The sequence below is a fragment of the Melopsittacus undulatus genome, chromosome 3, assembly GCF_012275295.1.
Source record: "Melopsittacus undulatus isolate bMelUnd1 chromosome 3, bMelUnd1.mat.Z, whole genome shotgun sequence".
NCBI classification, from domain to species: domain Eukaryota; kingdom Metazoa; phylum Chordata; class Aves; order Psittaciformes; family Psittaculidae; genus Melopsittacus; species Melopsittacus undulatus.
The window spans coordinates 58,706,319-58,725,817 of NC_047529.1; the positions used below are offsets into that span (position 1 = coordinate 58,706,319).

The window sequence follows — 19,499 nt, forward strand, 5'->3', positions numbered from 1 at the left end:
TATCTCTTTTGGGAGCAGGGGGCATGATGCAGATTAGTTAGCTGTTAACTTTTGAGTTTCGCGTTAGATTGAGTGTTAGAATGGTTTGCTGACGTGATGCGCTATCCTTTTGATACTATGGGTTGCCTGCACAAGGTGTGTGCATGTCGCTGTGGGTTGGTATCCTAAATCCCTTTGAGCTGTCTTCCTTCTTCCTGGTGATTGTAGCAGAGATGGATGTGCTGTCCACAAACTGTGTTACTTGTTTTGACTTTCCAATGGAAAGCATACATCCAAAGAGCCCTTCTGCACAGCATTATTCCAGTTTGTTTGTGTGCCCCACATTATGCTGCTGGCAACTCACTGTGCCTGACCTGCATTGTCATTCCCTGTGTTGCCTCGGGAGCCTCCGGGACAGAAGTTTCTGATAAGGCAATTTTGAGCAAGGCAGGCACAAAGTAAATGATTCTATAACAAATCTGTGCTCTTCTCCGGGGTATGTTACCTGACTGGTTTGCTGCCAAGGTGGTTTTATTGTTTTGGCTGTTGGGTGGAGGGAGGAGACTAGAACAGCAGAGGAGTCACGCTTTTGTTTTGCTTAATTATGATGTACGCTTTTAATAAAACCTTTTAGTACCACGAATTAAATGGCATTGCAATCCTGCACAAGAAGAAAAATGCTACTGCTGTTGTAGCTGACAGCTGAGTGGTTAGGTGGCCAGCATGGGTCTTAGGCTCAGAAGCCTTTTCTTTCCTGGCTGGAGATAGTGCTGGGTAAATGTGTTTACTTTTTCCTTAGTATTTATACTAGTTAATGTGTCGCACTAGATAAATCTACTTCCTGAGTCCATCTTTCAGCTTGCTCTCTTCCCTTCCAATTGACAAATGGTTTGAGTTTGACACCGTTTTATCAGTTGAGCCCCTGCTGGGTGCTGCATGACTGCTTGTTTCTGCTTTATTCTGAAAAGTGAGTTATCTGCAATATTTTGTTACCATCTAACTAGCAGTTGGCAGGCTTTCCTCTATGAACTGATTTAGATTTCAGCAAGGGGAGGCTGCTGTCTTTCTCTGCGAAGCCCCGTTGTTGCTCTCCAGGAAAACAAAAGATCCCAGAGCTTTCTGCACCGCAATCTGCTGCTGTCCCACTTTCAAGGAGGTGTTTTGTTTGTTGCGGCAGCTTCCTATCTTAAAATGATAAATTGAGGGGACATGTGTGCTGTTTTAAACCTCTGTCTCCAGGGCTTTGTGTTCACTCAGGATAAAATACATGATTCTGTGGTAGGCTCTGATGTGATTTAAACTTGATTTAAAGATTACAAAGCAAAAGGGAAAGCATCAACATCTTCAGCAGTGGTGGTTTGATGAGGAATAGCTGTCAGGAGAGGAACTCTACTGACTTAACCTCAAGTGGATTGCAAATGCATTAGGGATTCATTAATATTAATAGTAGAATAGACATTTCCTGCATTCGTTTGACATCTTCCACGCTTTTTTTTTTTAAGAGCAACTTGGAGTTCATTTTTAATAGTTGTTCAAGTTAATACAAGGGTGATAAGCTAAAGTTAAACAGAAGGAGACCCCTGAGTGTGCAGGGTTGGTCTTTAGGAGTCCTGGAGTTTGGTGGTGTGGTTTGGAGAAAGACTGGTAAATTCTTGGGTGAGGCTTTCAGGGCAGTTTGCAAAATGGGTCCACTAGGTACAAGTGTAACCAGAAGAAACTGTTGTCAGAAAAAATGGTTCTGTGAGGGTGATAGAAAGGTCACTATCAAAATGGCGTGTAAGGTTAATAACTGTAGATTTCTAAGGTGGACACAGTAGTAGGTTGTTCATGAGTTAAGGGGTGAAAATAAGAAAATCCAACTATTCTTCAGTCTCTAAATGTTTTGTTAGGTTGGCTGAACAGTGCAGTTTGAAAAATTAATAGATCCCAGGTAATTTTTACTGTTTCCATCTTTTAAGTTGTGTGATGCACTTTTTCGTGCTTCTGCTCTGTCGCTAGCAGGCTTCCAAGCTCTCCTCAAAACAAAATAGGAGAGCAAATTTGAGAAAAACACCAAATATCTTTCAGATGTAAAACAAACCCAAGAATATTGTCAGCACCAGGATGGAACATGTAATTGGGATGATCGCTTTTCAGCATTCTGCACAGCACATCACAGTTTCACCCACAAAGCCCTTCAACTAGGAGAGCTCATGGTAGTAAAGTGAGGCAGGGGCTTGCTTTTTATAGAAAACACAGCTGAGAGTCCCAGTCCGTAAAATGTCAAAAGAAGAAAAGATAAGCCTGCATAAAGCTCCTCATCTGGCAAGACCAGTGATGCAGCAGCTACAAATGCAGAAGTGCACACGAGTTTGGCAGTTCTTACTGATAGGGCAATTTGAATTGTCAGTGTGCGTCTGCTCTACTTGTTGAGCCTAATGAAAAGTACAGTTTAATCACTGGTGTGCCAAATTGACCATGATTAGCTGTTATTGCAGATTAGTGCATTGTCTGGGGCTCCAGAATTATTGATCTGGGTGCTGTGCTCTGGGTGTTTTCTGTGCCCTCTATCGTAACCTCTCCTTAATGCTTAGGGGAGGGAAGCAGGAAAGGAGAGTAGGAGGAAAGAAGTCCAGATGGGAAGAAAACAGGTCCTGAAAAGACCACATAGGAACTAGGTCAGGTACTCTGGAGATTAAAGAAGCATGCTTCATCCCTGGACGCAGGAGGCAGGGACAAGTAGCATACAATTACGAGGAATTAGAACGGCAACAAGTAGTGCAGATTTATCAGCTTTAATTGTCTATTGTCAGGACAGAGCCCTTCTTGTAGATCAGGCGCTGCCAATGCTTTAATACCTCTAATGGACTCTCTATTGTGGGATTATCTCTTCTAAGGACAATGTCTTTCTTAAAACTAGTTGTTTTGGGAGAGGGAGGAAAAAAAGAAAGAAAGAAAAAGGTAGCAGCAGCCCTTGGGTTTCTTTTTTTCCCTTTTCTGGTTTGTCACATTCTGCAGGAAGTAGCTGAGAGCCCAGTGTTGCTCTTCTGTCAGCAGCACTATTCCTTCAGGGGAACTGATAGATACCTATTGAACATTAACCCCCTTTGCTCCACCTTCCCCAACGAGCTCCTCCAGAAACAATAGCTGGTTGATAAAGAGCAGATAAGCAAGGACACCCAGCTTAAGAATCTCTCTGCTATCTTTATTTTAAAAGCTTTCCTGGGTTTTGCAAAGTAAACATTACAACATTTAAAGAAGGATAAGGTGTCAGCTATTTAATGAGAAGTTGTGTTTAATAGCAGAGGAATTCTTCCCTCCCCCAGCCAACACACAGGTATGAAAAGACTGTTATTTCACCACCCTGGGGTAGGAAAGGTGGAGAAATGATGACTGTACTCTTAGGAGCTTAAAAAGTGGTCCTTCAGCCCACCCCTGCTAGATTCCCTAATCAGCTCTAAACATACAGTCACTATTCCGAATCCTCTGGTCCTGGATGCACAGTAGTCACACTGCTGGATCTGTGATAATCTGTGGGTAAATATTTTTGTTTCCACCATATGTGCTTTGTCATGGTGTGTAGCTGTTGTTTTTGTTAATCTGTTTTGAAATGCGTTCCGTGGCCAGTTCTTTGTCTGAGAAGAGTGGCATGGTTCCACCCATGGATCTCACCCTCCTTCTGGTGTGTTCATCAGCTGCAGGAGATTGGACAGCCTTGAGAGTATCTGAAAGAAAAACTGAATTGTGCTGGAGCAAAGTCCAAAGTTTCAGTATGGTTCATATCACTATGACTTACCAGGCAGGTTGAGGCAAGAATACCCCCAAAAAGTGTCATGACTGCCAAGTCGGGAAGAGATGTGAAAGTTGAGTTAATGCAATTCATTCTGAGGTGGCTTTGTTATTTAAGATTGTTGTCAGCTTGCTGTGGGGCTGATGTCTTTGAAATACTCACACAAGTGAGACTTCTAATATATGTACAGAATCCCATCCCTCCTCTGTAACAATCTGGAAATCAGTCTATCTTAAAGGAAAATTTCCCAAAACACTGTTTTTTTCAGTCATCTATCACCAGTAAGGTTGGAAAATGGTTGGAATGGGTTGGCCTGTTTTCATTTTTTCTCAGATTCAATTGCTGTGGGCAGATTATTCAAAAGTCTGTGTTTGGGATGCAGAAGGTTGATTTTTGTGCTCAGCTTTTCTTGCCCAGTATAAACTGGGATTGGTAGAAACTTGCAAAGACAATACAAGAGTTGCTGTATGGGCTCATGGCTATCATCCCTATCTTTCCCAAGACCACTATCACCCAGAAGTGTGGTGGGAAGGCTGATGATAAACAAGAGGGGAATATCTGTGGTCTTTTCTGTGAGGCATTTCCCTTCTTGTAAGGGACAAGGAGATGGCTCCTTGCGTTTAGTCCAGATGCTGAAGTGTGCTGCCTTTTCCCACAATGAAAAGAAGTGCAGTGACAAAGCCTCTCTGCTGCTGTTCCTTTCTCAGTATCATTCCTACCCCAGCTTACTTCCTGGGGAACAAGAGTGAGTGTCTTCAGACTGTTTTGCCTTTGCTACTCAGCTGCATTTGCTGAGAAGCCCAACTTCTCACATTGACTTGCCCTCTTCATAGCAGGCCCAGACAGTCCTGCTCCCTCTTCTTAAACTTGAGCCTAAACAAGAGGAAGCGGCTGAAGCTTAGTTCTTGCTTCTGTGTGGTTTTGTTTTGTTTTGCTTTTTTTATTGGAGGAGGATTGTTTTGGCTTATTCATACGTCATCTGAGCAGTATTTTAATAAGGCCTAGCTGGAAACAAAAAGGGATATGGTATTTTAGTTTGACTCCTTTTTCTCTTTTTAAGGAAAATTTCTTGAGAGGATAAACCAACAGAAATCAAAAGAGATGGTAAGGTTGGCACTAAGCTGTAGCTGAGACTGCAGCCAGAAGATCTGCTCTTGGTGTTGCACAGCCGAGACAAAAGTAAACGTAAAGGCATTTGGAAATGCTACGAGGCAATGACCAGGGTGCTCTGTAATTAAAGGCAGTCCCTGAAAGCTGCATGTGTTAATTTAAAAGCCTCCTGGCTACAACATACACCACCCCAAATGCCCTTGCAAAAACCTTCATGTAGATTCAAGTGTGATTTTAATTTCTCTCCTTATAGGCAATACCGTGCTGAGGTTGTCTAGGGCATACAAAGCCTCTGAGATTGTATCTGAAGCCTATAGGCTGTGTTTTGCAAAGGTCAGGCCAGTCTGTGAGAAGACAACTGTAACTTTTCCTGTTGCACAGTCACTAGAGTGAATTTCCCTTGAATCTGACAGCAACCATGTTTTTAGATTCGTGGCCCCCAAGCATGAGTATATCTCAGCAGAACTTGAAAGCAAGTTCTTCTTTAAGTTTGATTTCTCAATTGGCTTTTAAAAGATGTGCAGTTGTGCAACTACATCATGTACCTTCTCCGAGTAATGACCACAACTGGTCCCCAAATGTTTACCAGCACAAGGATGCCTACATGCAGGAAGTGGGAAATGGGGGTGGGTCTGGTAGTTACTCTTGATGTGGTCAATCCACCACTGACCTTGTTTGGGTAAGGGGAAGGGGAGGATGTGAAAATGTGACTCTGCTTTAATCTCTTGTGTGCATTTTATCTCCCCTCCCAACTTTCTAAAGAAGTTTCATCTGTTAGAGCCAGCTCCTTTCCCTCCTTCTTCCCCTTACAATTATAGCAGGCACAGGGAGAACAGCAGCAGCAGCAGTGGCGGCAGCTGAGCTGAGACTGAATTGCGCAGGCTTGTTGTTGAGCTGAAGTGGTGATAGCATCAAAGGAAATGGATGGGGATTTCTGAGATCAGAGCTGTTAGGGCCATTCATGATTTGTTGCCAGGCTGAAAGCTGCTGCAGAGAGAGCTGCCTGAGAAATGCTGATTAATACAGTAATTGAGGTTTTCTATGAGCGAGAAGGAAAAAATGAAAATATGACTAAAAATGTTCTTTTTGAAATGAACAGCGTTTTGAGATTGCACATTCCAGACAATAGCTGCTACTGGTATGAAAGATGTCTATAAAAGAGCAGAAAACTTCTGGTTGAACAGAAGTCTTTTTATGTTTCTCTATTAAGGAGGAAGGTCAGAAGGTCAGTCTATATATTTCTTTAATGGCAGAGTTTCTTTTTTTGATTCTTTCTTTAGTACACATTCTTAACAATTTGTTTCTGTCTCTTCTTTCTTGATAAACTTAGTTTTATTCCAGACCAGGCACTGCTAGGCTAGACCTGCACACCAGCAAAACCTCTCCTCCTGTGCTATGCAGTTCTGGGCCCAGCTTCACTGAGGCACCTGGAGCTAATTTCAGGATAGCCTTGGAGTGTGCCACAGAGTTGTTTGAAGTCTGTAGGCTTCACAAGCTGTACTCACCTCCCCGGGCTCCAAGGAGAGAGCTGCACTGACCTGGGATATTGGCATCCTCCTGCCGTCCTGATGAGTATTTCACTTCATCTGATCTCATCTCTGCTTCCTCTGCTTCTCCAGCCCAAAATCATTCTCAGTTCCTTGAAGGGCAGATTTGCTTTTCTCTGGCTGTCCTTTGCATTAAGAAGATCAGACCTTGAAGAAAACACATTGACCCTGTTTTCTTACCCCCCTCCCCTTTTTTGTTTTTTCTTTCAAGCTAACAGGGAAGTGAAAAGTTCTGAAACAGCTGCCTCTCAGAGTGAGACTATTTTTCGGTAAAATAATCGCCTTCAGTATGACTACATTGTTTTTCTGTTCTATGTGGTGTGACTCAGCATCAGTTAATTAACCCAATCAAGTAGGCCGGATTTCTCTCCTTTAATGAATGGTTCTCCCTACTTCAGAGCCTTCCTTAGACCTCATTTTGTATGTGCCTCGGTTTTACAGGGTATATCCAATTACATTTATATCCTTCAGCCCAGTGCTTGGGCCACCTCTCTTGTGGAATTACACTGTGGTGGAAGTTAAGCGGGGACACTCACTTGCAAGCAGTTGCCCTACTTACATCTGCTGCCATGAGCCCTCCTGTGTTAGCACATACAGAAGGTCTTTAGACAGATCTACTATTCTCAGCATGGCAGACCGAAAATGGCAAGTAATCCTTTCCACACATCTTTTTATCAGAGGGAGGAGGCGCAGGTTCAGGGAAGGGAATGTGTACACCAGTCAGAAAGGCACCTGATTGCATAAAACATGCGTCCCTCCCCACCCCCCACCTTTCTCCCTTTTTCCTGTTAAGAAATATGTAACAACCAGATCACCCCAAAATACCAGTGCACGTGTGTTTAGCAGAAGAATGTGAAACTAGCTGACGTGTAATGTGCCAGGAAAGCAATGAGAAATATTCTCGCAGATGTGTGAGAAAGGAGGAGGAGAAGGAAAAGTAGTAGGGGTTGCCTGGCAGTGAAGCAGCCAGCGTCCACGCTGGGCTGCGGATGGCTATAAATGGAATTGTGCATCACCATTCCTCTGAGCCCTAGGACGTTTCGCTGAAGGGACAGGACCACTGAAGGAAGTAAGGCATCTGGTTGTTTTGTAATGAGAAGCAGGAATGCTCTTAATAATAAACAAACAGGACATTGTATGCCATCATCACAGGATGTCCTTCCTTCAGCCAGCAAGCTTACTTGGATCGGAGGAGGGGAAAAGGAATTGGGTGCGCGGTGCACTGATTGCTACCCCGATCCTCCTCCTTCCACCACCAGCGTGCTCCCGGGTGGTCGCTTGTGTGTCCCCTGTGTGAGATCCTCGCTCATTTTCTTACCACACTGCGACAGAGGCATTGGGTTTGGAAACGCCTCCTGCCATGCCCCGCTCCTGTGAGCTTCCCTGCTGTTACCTAGGGACAGGCGGCAGGTTCTAGTTAAAGGCAGAAACATAGATGTGTTTCCTAATTGCTTTTACAAAAGTTGCCTAGAAAGCGACTCGGGAAGGGGGTAAACTCAGACTTCTGAAGCTCCCAGAGTGGAAACATCAAGCACTGGGAGAAAGCAGTTTAAATCGGGGTTTAATCGATATTCTGGCACCGAGGCGTCATTTTAATTGTTAGTTTTGTGATGCTCCCTGTAGACAGACTGGGGGGGGGGGGGAGGGGGGGGAGGACGACGACGACGACACGACAGCGGGTACACAGTGGAGCTTAAAACTGCAGAAGAAACATTTCTAGCAAGAACCGCCTCACGTCCGCTTCTCCTGAGGCACAGAGGTGCTGCCTGCCCACTCAGCCACCATACCCAGACAGCCGGTCAGCGCTGGGCCATCACACCTTGGTCGGAAAGGGTGGGAGGGAATATCAGTATTAGCAATAATATAGAAAGCAAAGGCCGGTGTGTTGTGGGGGGCTGGGGCCGGGAGCAGGCCGGGCTGGGCCCCGCCGCAGGTAGCGCCCCACCTCCCGCTCTGTGGGGAGAGAGAGGGAGAGGAGGGGCCGGTGCGTGAGCGCCAACAGCGGGCGGGCCGCGCTGTGCCGTGCCGGGCCGGGCAGTGCCGCTGTGGCAGGCGGCCCCCCAGCGTTTCCCGGCGGCAAGAGCAGGGCGCTCGGCAGCACCTGTCTTGACAGCGGGGGGAGGAGCGGGCGGGGAGCGGCGGCGGCTGGAGGTGTGAGTCAGTGTCCCGGGGACCCAGCCGCTGCGAGCAACGAGCGATGTTTACTCGGTAGAGATGAGCCACGGTTGCCGCCGACGGTGGGCTTCGGTGTGGAAACGCGCGCGGACTCTGCCCCGGTAAGCAGCGCGGTGCCTGCCCCCTCGCCCCCAGCACCCTCCCCGGCTCCTGCTAGCCCTCCTCGGCGCCCGGAGGACGGGGCTAAAGTTTCCCGGTCTCCTCTCTCGGCTGGTCGGGAGCGCTCCTCTGACCGGCGTTAACCCTTTCGCTCCGCCGCGCAGCTGTTCCCCCCCCCTCGAGTTTAGCAGTTCGCCTCCTTGTAATGCCGAGAGCCGGTCCCTATGACCGCCGCGCTCGTCCCGACTACGGCCGGGACTGGGCGCTGGGGCTGTTCCCGAGGGCGGCTCTCGGGAGTTGCCTGCCGCGGCTGCCGCCGCAGAGTTCCCCGGCGGCCCGGCCGTGCTTCCCCGCCTTGCGGGGGGGCGGCCCCGGGGGTCTCCAGGTAACCCTTGGCCAGCCCTGCACCTCTTCCTCGGAAGGTCGCGCTCTTCCCGGCTGCGCGTTTTGGTTTTTTTTCCGGAGGAAGGGTGTGAATTTTACAGTAGCTGAGTATCCGAAAAGGAAAACCGAAGGGATTTTACACCGGGCTTGAACGTCATTCCCGGTTACTGGCACAGGCACAGATTTTGGTTTCTGATGGATCTTACGGAAAGAGCCCGACCTAGTACCTGTTTGGGGATAGGTTTGGTAACAGTGCTTCTCTCATGAATAGACATTGGGTCTGAAGGACCTGGCAGAATTGGCCAGTGAGGCTCCTGTCTAGTGCCTTGAGATGGTAATTATCAGAGGTACCATCAAAATCAGAAGGCATAGAAAAACTTTTAAAATTACTTATTTATTTTCCCTGCTCCTTTTCTTTTTTGCCTCTCCCCCCTCTACGCCCTCCTCCCCTCCACCACCCCCCCCCCCCCCTCCATCCCCCCCGAACGTGTTGCAGTGCTTTGTGCAGGGCTGCTGCCGCTGCAGTGATGCTGGCAGGATGTCGGCTTTCTCAGCCTTCCATGCCAAAGGATAAGGGGACGTCAGGAGGAGGCGGGGGGGCCAGGTTGTTTTGAAAGTTGTTTGTGTGTTGAAAGCCGGTGGGAAAGTTCAGGCTTCCCCATTTGGAAGAGGCAAGGCTGGGTTCCGCTCTTCCAACATGCGCTTTCCATTTTTAGCTTCATTCAGACGCAGACAGCAGCTCCTTTCCTCTTCCTCTCCTTGTTTGTGACACTTTTCTGAGGCAGCTTTTCCACAGGCGACTAAGTGGTCTCGCGGCCATGACCCCACATTTTCTTCAGCATGGAATATTCTTTTTCTCTCTGAGGCATTAAGGAAAGGGTCTGAAAAAGGTAAAGCGATTGCCAACCTAGGGATTTTTTCCTCTTTGTTTTTGTTCCCTCATCATTATTACTGAGGCTGGTGTTTTAAGGGCTGCTTCAGTCAGAGCAGCTTCGTTTACACTGCTTTTTGGCTATTACTCAACTGTACCAACTATCCTGCATACACTTTTAAAGTGTCACAAACTACTGTATTAGTCACACTGTATCAATGGAAACCACAACACTGAAGGACAATGAGGATTAAAGGCTGTTTTCTTTTTTCCAGGCTGCTACACAGTGTAGCTCGGACGCTGTGAGTTTCAAGAATCTGGTGAAAGGGAGAGAGTGGACAATGAAAATGGACATGGAGGATGCTGACATGACTCTGTGGACGGAAGCGGATTTTGAAGAGAAGTGCACATACATTGTAAATGATCACCCATTGGATCCCAGTGCCGATGGAGGCACCCTAACTCAGGCAGAGGCTTCCTTGCCAAGGAACTTGACTTTCAAATACGCATCTAACTGCAAAGAGGTAAGCGGCAATGCTCTGGGGAAGGTTGGACTCAGACAAGCCAATTCACAGTGCTTCAGAAAGTGTGTGCTCACCCTGGCTTCCATTCTTTAAAACACACGCACATACACACGCACGCCCCACCATGAGAAACAAATGCTGTCTGCTGGCTTTTAAGATAGGAGCCTCATAACTCCTTTGAGGAACTGAGATGGTCATCTGTCATGTAATATTTACACTGGAAGTGGCAGCCAGCCTTATCCCTGAAACTGATTCTGTACCAATTCGCAAACAGTTAAATTTTCACACAATTTGAACGGCATCTGAATAAGCATATTTAAACTGTGGGGTAGTTCTCTGTGCCAATTTCTAGACTGCTGTTTGCCAGGACCATTCATTGCCTCTGGCTCAGAGATTAAAGTGCCTCGGTTGTCCAATAAATAGCTTTAAAAAAAGTAGAGGAGGGGAAAGAAAAAAAAAATTCCTGGAAATGTGTTTAATTATTTCTTTTTGTTTTCTCTTTGGTTATGAAATGGCTTTATTCTTTTCATGAGCTTGCTGTATTCCTGACTTCCTAAATTCTTAAAAACTGTGGCATGTTGGTTAAGGAAGTGATGGTGGAACTGTAGCAAGCTTGACAGAAGGGTGGCCATAGCTTAAATTAACTTCTGTTTATCTGGGACAGTATCTTCAGTGGTAGCTAGCTGTGCAAGTCTGTCCTATCCGTGTCCCTGGAGTGGGTACATTCTTTGTTGTTGTTTCAGAAGGGCTGGAAAGAAATGAGCCCGGATGAGCAATTTGGTTTTGTGTTTACTCCTTCATATAGAGTAGCTATTATAGCTAGGTGTGATGTTCAGCAGGGTAATAACCCAAGGGACAACCCTTCATTTCTCCTTGTGCTGAGACTTGTGGTATAGCAGCTATTACCTGTGCTTCTACTTTGGCTAAACACACTGACCACAGAGCTGAAAAGAAGAGGTACACTCATCCGTGCCCATCAAATATTTCCTTCCAGAGCAGGTACTTGCTTAATCCTGCATACAGAAATAGGGCCAGACCCCCAGCTGGAGGGTGTTGGCACCGTGGAATTTAGCTTGTCAATGCCAATACAGTGCCTAGTAGGTTAGGCAAGAGGTTAAAGCTAAATTCTCCTTAAAATCACTCCTTCTCTTCCCATCTGCCCTGCCCTGCCCTGCAGAACTTTGGCAGAGAAAGGACATCCTCTAGAAAAAAAAAGTGCAAACCCTTGGTTTGTGTTATCATTAGATAGGTCTTACTTTGGTGGGGCTGGGGGATAAAGCTGTGGCTCCACTGTGTGACACGGCAGGATTTTTGGTTGAAGGATAAACTTGCAGAGCGACAGCTCAGACAGATTCTTGGCTGCTGGCTGGTGACTGATTGGCCACTCAGGCTGCCTTTCTCTGTCTCTGCCCCTGATGAGTCCTGGGGCCGATGTATGAGATGGCCAAGGAGCTTTCAAAATTCCCAATACCGTGTTTGGAAACACCAAAGTATAATTTCCTTACAATGTAGCTCAGGTCAGTGAATCACAGTAGCAGGATTGCTGCCATCTCTGTATGAAGAGGTGGGGGGAGAGAGAAATCGTTGAAAGATTCCTGGTTCTTGCTTGTAAAATGTGACCCATGCAGCTCCCTGCTAGTGGGAGTCTGAATATAGGACATCCTCCTTTTGTTCTCCAAAGTTCCCCCCGGTCTTTTATTTGCACTAAATAGTACCTACCGTAAGGAGCAACGGGAACTTTTGAACCCTGACTCTTTCTAAGGTAGCCCTGAAAGAAGGGGCCAAGATCCTTTTTTTCACCATCTCTTGTGCAAGCTATGGTCCTGGGAATGTACAGGCAGGTCACTTGTTTGCTGGATGGAATAGCTGTAAATGGCACAATCCACTTGCATTCTAGCAACTTCTGACAAGAAACATTCTTTTCTGTCTGCCTTCCAAGTTTGATTTTGTTCAGTGGGGTCAGGACTGGACACATGTTGCTCTTGAGCATCATGTGTTTGTGGGGTCAGTGAGAGAGCCTGATTCTGGTTTTGACCAGACTCATGAGAACCACTGGAGTCCTGACAGCTCGATAGGGTAGGTTTTTTTCACCTGTGAAAGGATAAGGTAAGACTTTGGGGGATGCAGGCATGTGTGCGTGCTTGCCAGTGGGTTTCAGATGCGAGCTGTCTTCATTGCTAACTTTGGGGAGAGCTGTGGCTTCATCTGGTCGAGAGTTTTAAATGCTGAGTCAGTTTATTGACAAAAACATATATAATACATGGCTTGTGAAATGCTAATACTGTCATGATTAGATCATGAAATCCTAGTGCTGTCATGATTAGTATTATATCTCCACTTGGAGCAGGAAAAGTACTGCGTGACTGCTGAGGAGGGAGGAAGTACAGCCGCTGTTGTTTGGGGAGGGTTACTTTTTGTGTTTCTTTCCCTTGCATGCTTTGTGAAGCGAGTAGCTCTTCTGTAAAGGCTTACTGAATTTGCAAGTGAGTCCATGACACATCATGCTCTTGTTTATTCTTGGATCTTGATCGGGGATTTTTCTGAAGGACACATTTTTCATTATGAGTTCACAGCATGTGTCAGCATTTTAAAAAATGAATTACTACTGCTCGTAACATTTTAGCCTGCTAGATTTACATGAAGTCATTCATTTATTTCTATGTGTGAACTATTTATCCTTTCCCGTAGTTTTAGCAACTGACAAAAAATGATGAAGTGAGGTGCCAAACTCACACTCTAGAAGGCCATATGTGAATGATCTTTTTCATGCCGACAGTTAAAAACGTTTTTTTTTCAGTATTTTTTCCCTTTGGTCTCAGCTTTTAAAGCCCAAACAGCCTTTCTTGATATAAAGTGACAGTTATTCTGCTGTCTTGGATATTGCTTAGTGCCTCATCCTGCTCTATGAGCTTGACGGAGAGAAATGTACATCAGCAAACACATTACTTATTGGATTCCTTTAAGGCCATTTCTTAGAGAGGGACCCTTAGTTGGTGATCTTGACGAAAGCAGTGATTTTCAGCTGTTGTGAAGGGTGTCTCACTGACCTCAGACACTTGCGCTCCTGTATTGCTTTTATTTCTTTTATACGTGAGGAAGCAGAGTAAAAACATGCTTCCTGGCTTCTCTTTCAGAAAACTGGTCACTGAAGGGAAGGGTAAAATTTATGCAGGCTTATGTAACTGTAGAACGAGTAGTTAAAACAATATATATAAATAAATCGGTGTTGTTCCAGGACACATAGTGGCCTTCCTTGTTGGTGTTTGGAGAATACTGTTATTTTACTGAAGCCAGTAAGAATTTGTTCGGTGTTTTGTTTTAAAGCAGCTTAGCGCTCCCATTACAAAATACCCTCCTTTTGCAGAATGGAGAGGGGTCGCTGCTTATTTCCAGTGCTCTCTCCCGAGGCAGATATAGGAGTGTTGGTCTTTCAAAGCGCCTTTTAAACAACGAGTTTGGAACCGGAGCCCACCAGTCTCCTGCCCCGGGGCTGCCGGGCGGGCGGGCTGCGCTCTGCCGAGGGGCCGGCCGGGCTCCTGGCGTGCCCGTGCCGGTGCCCGGCCCCCGGCGCAGCATTAGGACCCTGGTCAGTTCCAGGGCGGCCGCCGCCGTCCCGGGCTGCTCCCGGCCCCGGGCTCTCCGCGCCAGCCCGGCCGGGCGCCGCCGCCGCGCCGCCAGGTTACGGCTGTCCCCGCTCGCCAGCCAGCTCCTGTCGAGCGGCGCATCCTGTCCCGCTCGGGCCGAGGGCACAGTCGGTCAGCTCAGCACGGCCTCGGCAGGAGCCTGGGCTGTCCGCAGCACCGGGAGCCGTCCTTGTGGCTGCAGGGTCGCGTTTGATTTAGTGCTAGAAATGCTGTTTTATTGAAAGGAAATAGATGGTAGCGGCGCGTTTGCAGGAGTGTTGAAAGTTGGAGCTTTGAAGGGAGAGGGGACTAAGTGCCTGGTAGAGGAAATTATTCTGGAAATACCGTGTTGCACCCTTACGGCATGGTTCAACCCCAGAAGGCTGCACAAGGGCAGTAGGCATTTATCTGTGGGGAACGAGCTCAGGTCATGCTCCCCTGTGGTTCCCTGCCACGAGGCTTTCGGAAGGTCTCATCGCCGAGAGGCAGCAGTGTGCTGAAGGACACCTGGTGGACACAAGTCTGAAATGCCTCTCTGCCGCAGCTTCTCGGCAGTCGGGAGACGGCTTCCCCTCTGCTGTGAATGTGGAGGTCCTGTGCTTTTTTTGCCTACAAACCCTCGGCAGCTCTGTACGCAGTGGCTTCTTGTTAAGCCGCCCCTCCTAAACTGTGGCAGAGCAAGAGCCCCTTTAGGCTGGGGGCGCGGGGGGGGCGGTGCGTAAGGGGTAGAGAGGAGTGCTGCCGGCAGCCTGTCCTGGCACTGTTGGCACTCCTCTCCTGTAGGGTCCCCCTCCTCACCCACGGCCATTGAGTTTGTGGGGGTACACCGGAGACCAAGAGTTGCTGACTAGAAAGCCACCATCAGTTAAAAGGCATCTGGACAGTTTTAGTCTGGTTTAGCAGAACTTCACTGTTGGCACACACGGATGTGCAGAACATCCTCTGCCAAAATAACCTTCTGATGGGTACAGGGTGAGAAATCGTCCTCGTATTCAGCTAGGCTGGGGGAGAAGCCAATACTTCATGTAAGGTGGATATCAAAAAGTATCTACTGTGTCACAGACACCAGTTCAGTGACTGTTTCAAGTTGACTAGTTCGAGGAGCAATTTCTAGACATTCTGAGAATTTCATTAAAGTCGTTTTAATTAAGGCCAAGATATTTTAAAACCATGAAAAAACTGGAGCTATCATGCAGTAAAACTGGTGGGGTGTGCTGTAGCTTGGTTGTGAACTCTCCTTGAGAGGGCAGATGGATGTAAATGAAGATATATAGGGAAGATGAGAAGAACATCTGCCTTTTTCAGCTCTCTATGAGAAATGTACAAGCAAGACAAAAATAAAACTGAGCCACTGAGCTTGTTTCAGCTTGTGGTAGGTGTAGGAAAATTTCTGGAAGTCCCTTTTCTCTCTCTTCAGTCCAGATGCACAGATCAATGGAGCATTTAACTGCCTCTACTGTTGATGTTTAGTTTTTTTTTCTAGTGTGCTGAAACACATGTTGAAACACAGACAAGTGCAAACAGCCACCACTCACACCCAGGAATCTGTTTCCGGGTGGATTACCTCCTTGAGTCTAGGGCTGTTATTTGTCCCCTGTATTTGGACATTTACAACAATGAAATTATGCTAGGTGTTAGTTGTTTACTGGGGGTTTTAATCTTGACCAATACACAGGCAAGTGTTTCCCTGTCTGTCTCTCTCCCTCTCTCACACCAAGGGTGATAGAACAGAAGAAATTGTAGCCTGGGAAAATCACAAGGCTTAGCTAATTTTGCAAAGTCCAAGGTCTTTACCATGCTTTGCTGCGAAGGACTGTTACAAAGAAGAGAAATGCTCACTGAAGTGAGCTATCTGCAGGGGCTGATGAGTGCTAATCTGCTTTGGTAAAAGCATTGATTCCTTGCAGGCTGCAGACTGCAGTAATCCAGCTGTGGTGTTTCTGTTGTTCTGTCTTGTTCTGAAATCTTGGCGAGCAAAAGACAAGTGGCAAGATGTGTGAAGGGGATACAATTAATACATTTTGCCATGAAAATTTGCCTATAATACCAAATTAATGGGCTTTTTACCTTCTCTTTTTTCCACTATTTGAGCCGCAAGATCGGTTTTGCCAAGGCTTGGGGTTTTTGGTTGACAGAATTGGTTTTCTAACATTGTTCTGCTACATTAAATTTAAGAAGATTGGTGAGCAACAGAGAGAAACAAAACCAATAACTCAGCAGTGTTTTGCGAAGGGTTACTCCAAGGCACGGTCTTCTGAATAATGATGAATTGCTTCCTGATTTGTGGTCAGTGACTTTTTTTGGTGTAATTACTGTCAAGAAGGAAGCTGAACAACTAGAGTATATTTCTTAGACCTAGCATAGTGGAGCATTTTCATCAAAACCCTTACGCCTCTGACCAAACCCACTTGACATATGTTACCGGAACTGCTGCCTCCCTTTTCATAAAAGAGGGTGATCTGTGAGTATGTGTCCCAAAACCATTTCATATTGTTTTCTATGCAGCTGTATGCTGGTGAGAGAATTGTAGGTTGCCTTTGTTTGTTTGTTCTCCTTTTAGCCATAAGGACGGGTATAGAACAGAGAAGGTGGGGGTGGGGGAAGGTTTCATTTTGATCTGGAGGAGCAGTCATTCCAGTTCCTAACTTATTAGAAAAGTGAGCTCTGTGGCAGTGAAGTGATTGATAGCTATTGAATATTTTTGTTTGCTGGAACTGGACTTTTGGGGTTTGCTTTTGATAGGAGAAATAACTTGTGAAGAAATTTGACAGTCTCTGTATATTTCACTTTACTGTTTCTTCTTGTCAATGTATTTCCACAAAACACATTTTTCAGGTGGTGTTTATCTTTGGCTTCCCTGTGTCTCAGTGAGATTCTGGTATCTGACAAAGATGGTCTTATTATATCCAACACTGTTGTTACTTAATTTCTAGTTTGCTGACCTGTCACTAAAAATTTCTCGAGTCAGGTTGCTTTATCTTGTTAAGATCAGGGGACAGGGGAGAGAAAGGAAAACCTTTTGATTTCTGCTGCTGATGGACTGACCCTCTGCCACTCTTCTTGTAGGTCACTGGAGTTATAAGCAAAGAATACATCCCAAAAGGAACACGCTTTGGACCCCTTGTAGGAGAGATCTACACCAGTGATACGGTTCCCAAGAATGCAAACAGAAAATACTTTTGGCGGGTAAGCAGGAAAAAACAGCCCCATGTTGTTGCAGTAAGCAGCTCACTGAATGAGTACAGCTGAGAAGCTGGGCCACTTCCTTCTGCAGACCTGTGCGAATGCAGGGGGCAACCTCTGTACGCTGCCAGGCACGAACACGCAGCCAGTGAGAGTAGTGAACTGAGCCTAACAAAAGCCTGGCTGCCTTGGATGTAGGAACAGTGTGGGTGGGGAGAGGAGGGGAGATGCATAGCCCTTCCCAGCAATGTCTTCTGAAATGGATCGGTGCTTGGTTGTGTAAAGAAACAGTTCTGATGCTTGTTGTAGGGGCAGGTTATTTTGCATTTCTTCACAGTGGAAAGTCACTCTTGTTTATGCAGATGTCATGTGTCCTTGATTTTTCCAGGTATGCAGAAGCTGTGAAAGTACTGCATAATCTTTTGCTCTGGAATTATACCTTTTGTGACATGTTTTCCTGGGTTTTGGATAGAACTGCTATAACACAGGGGTGGTCATCTTCATCATGTTTTGTTCAAGTCATAAGCTTCTCTAGTCCACTTCAGAAAGTGTCAAAAGAACAGCGCACAGATCTTAGTGAAGGGAAAAATCCATTAATGGCAGACAAACACTGGAGGTGATGCCTAATTTGTACTTGGTAGTATAAATTGGAGAGGAGCCCCAGCCAATTAGTTTTGGCTTGGGAAGTCTGTGCTCAGGAATATGTTTCCAGTTTATCAGCTGATGTAATCCTCAGTTTCCTTTACAGAGCCATTATTAATTGTGAGAGAACATTCCTTCAGCCACATCTCCTTCCATAGATTTATTTTGCTGCCTTCTAGCCATTTAGGTTGTGTCTAAGTCAGTGGATTTTGGAATATATCCAAGCCTCTGTGCCCAGGTGTCTGCCTGCCTTAGTAATATCCCAACCTCATATCCAGGTGAAACCCAGGGCAAGCACCAGCCCTTTCTTCCTACCTAATTGAATCATTTTGGTTTTCTCAGATTGTCTTCATGCAGCGTAATACAGCATTGCACAGGCAGTTATTTGTATGAGCATTTTTACAAAGCCAGCAACTGTTTTTGCATTCATAAGGCTATAGAATGTTTCTTTCAGCCAGATTTTTGGGAGCTTGTGTCCAGCCTACGAACAGGTTGGTACACTGGTCCTAGCCCTGCCAGTTGCTAACAAGACAGCAAACATTGGGAAGAGGGGCTGCTAACCATCTTGCAGGACTTCATTCATATACTGCAGTGAGAAAGATGACATCATTCTCATGATGTGATTTTAAGCCTTAAAGCAGAGGGATCGTCAGAAATAATATCCTAGGAGCCATCTAAGCGTCGTTAAATTCCCTGTTATAATCCCTTGATTCGTTCAAGACATGCTGCTGCACTGAAAATGAATTTCTTCCTAGGGGTCTGACACAGGATTTCATATGCAAAGGAAATTGTGGGAGATAACTTCCCACATGTTATTAAAGGCATCCTGGGCTTGCTGGCAGAGGCAGGAACATCTGCTGCGTGCGGGGAGAAGGCTGCCTGAGCCTTGCCCGCGCGTCACTTCTGGGAACTGAGCCATGACTCAGCACATCTGGTCTGGACTTCCCCAGAATAGGTGGGAGTCCAGTGGGTTGCCTTTGCCCAGCAGCCGAAGAACAGTGACCGGCGGCATCCGTGGCCCTGCTGTGGGAGATGTGCAGGGCCGGTTTGGGAAGCAGCAGCAGGCATCAAGTGCCGGAGTACTGTGTTCCTGGAAGTTTGCGAGCCGGGGTGAGCAGAGAAACCCAAAAGCTCCTCTTGATGCAGCGCAACTCACCCGGCTCCCTTCCATTTTCTCATAACAAACACACCGCAAAATCTCTCGCAGGCTGCTTTGATGAGGCCACATGTATTTCCCCCTTCTCAGTTTACAGGAAGTTACTCTTAAAGAAAGTGATTCTGGTGTTTACGGCCCCGTTAAAGGGCCAGGCTGCCTCCTCGCCCCTCTCCGCTGGTGTCTCTCTTAGGGAGGAGAGGTCCCAGCTGGCCGGGGGGCGCTTGCAGGGTGCGCTGCTCGGCCAGGTAGGTGTGAAAGACAGTGGTGTGAACACAAAGGCAGGAACACCCATGAAGTGCTTACCCCCTGAGATAAGGTCTGTCTCCCCTTTGGAAAGGCATTTCCTGCTCATCGAGGTTGGTCTCCGGTGCAGGCTACGCCTGCTTCAAGGTCTGGCTTTTGCTTAGTCATCTGTTTTGTAAAACCCAGGAACCCCA

General features: G+C 46.6%; 1 protein-coding gene across 5 annotated transcripts in view; it reads left to right on the forward strand.

The window, feature by feature from the left end:
• The window catches only part of PRDM1 (PR/SET domain 1), a 99,384-nt gene that overhangs the window by 68,438 nt on the left and 11,447 nt on the right, over window positions 1–19,499 (forward strand). For 2 of the 5 annotated variants that reach the window (XM_005154662.3, XM_031053972.1), the window contains 2 exons: window positions 10,210–10,458; window positions 17,148–17,267. In XM_005154662.3, coding sequence (XP_005154719.1) covers window positions 10,276–10,458; window positions 17,148–17,267 — 303 coding nt within the window. In that variant the 5' untranslated portion in view covers window positions 10,210–10,275. Of the gene's footprint in view, window positions 1–8,562; window positions 8,682–9,378; window positions 9,398–9,749; window positions 9,954–10,209; window positions 10,459–17,147; window positions 17,268–19,499 lie in introns of those variants that run through there. The other 3 variants (XM_034060358.1, XM_031053970.2, XM_031053971.1) reach the window with 3 other exon arrangements.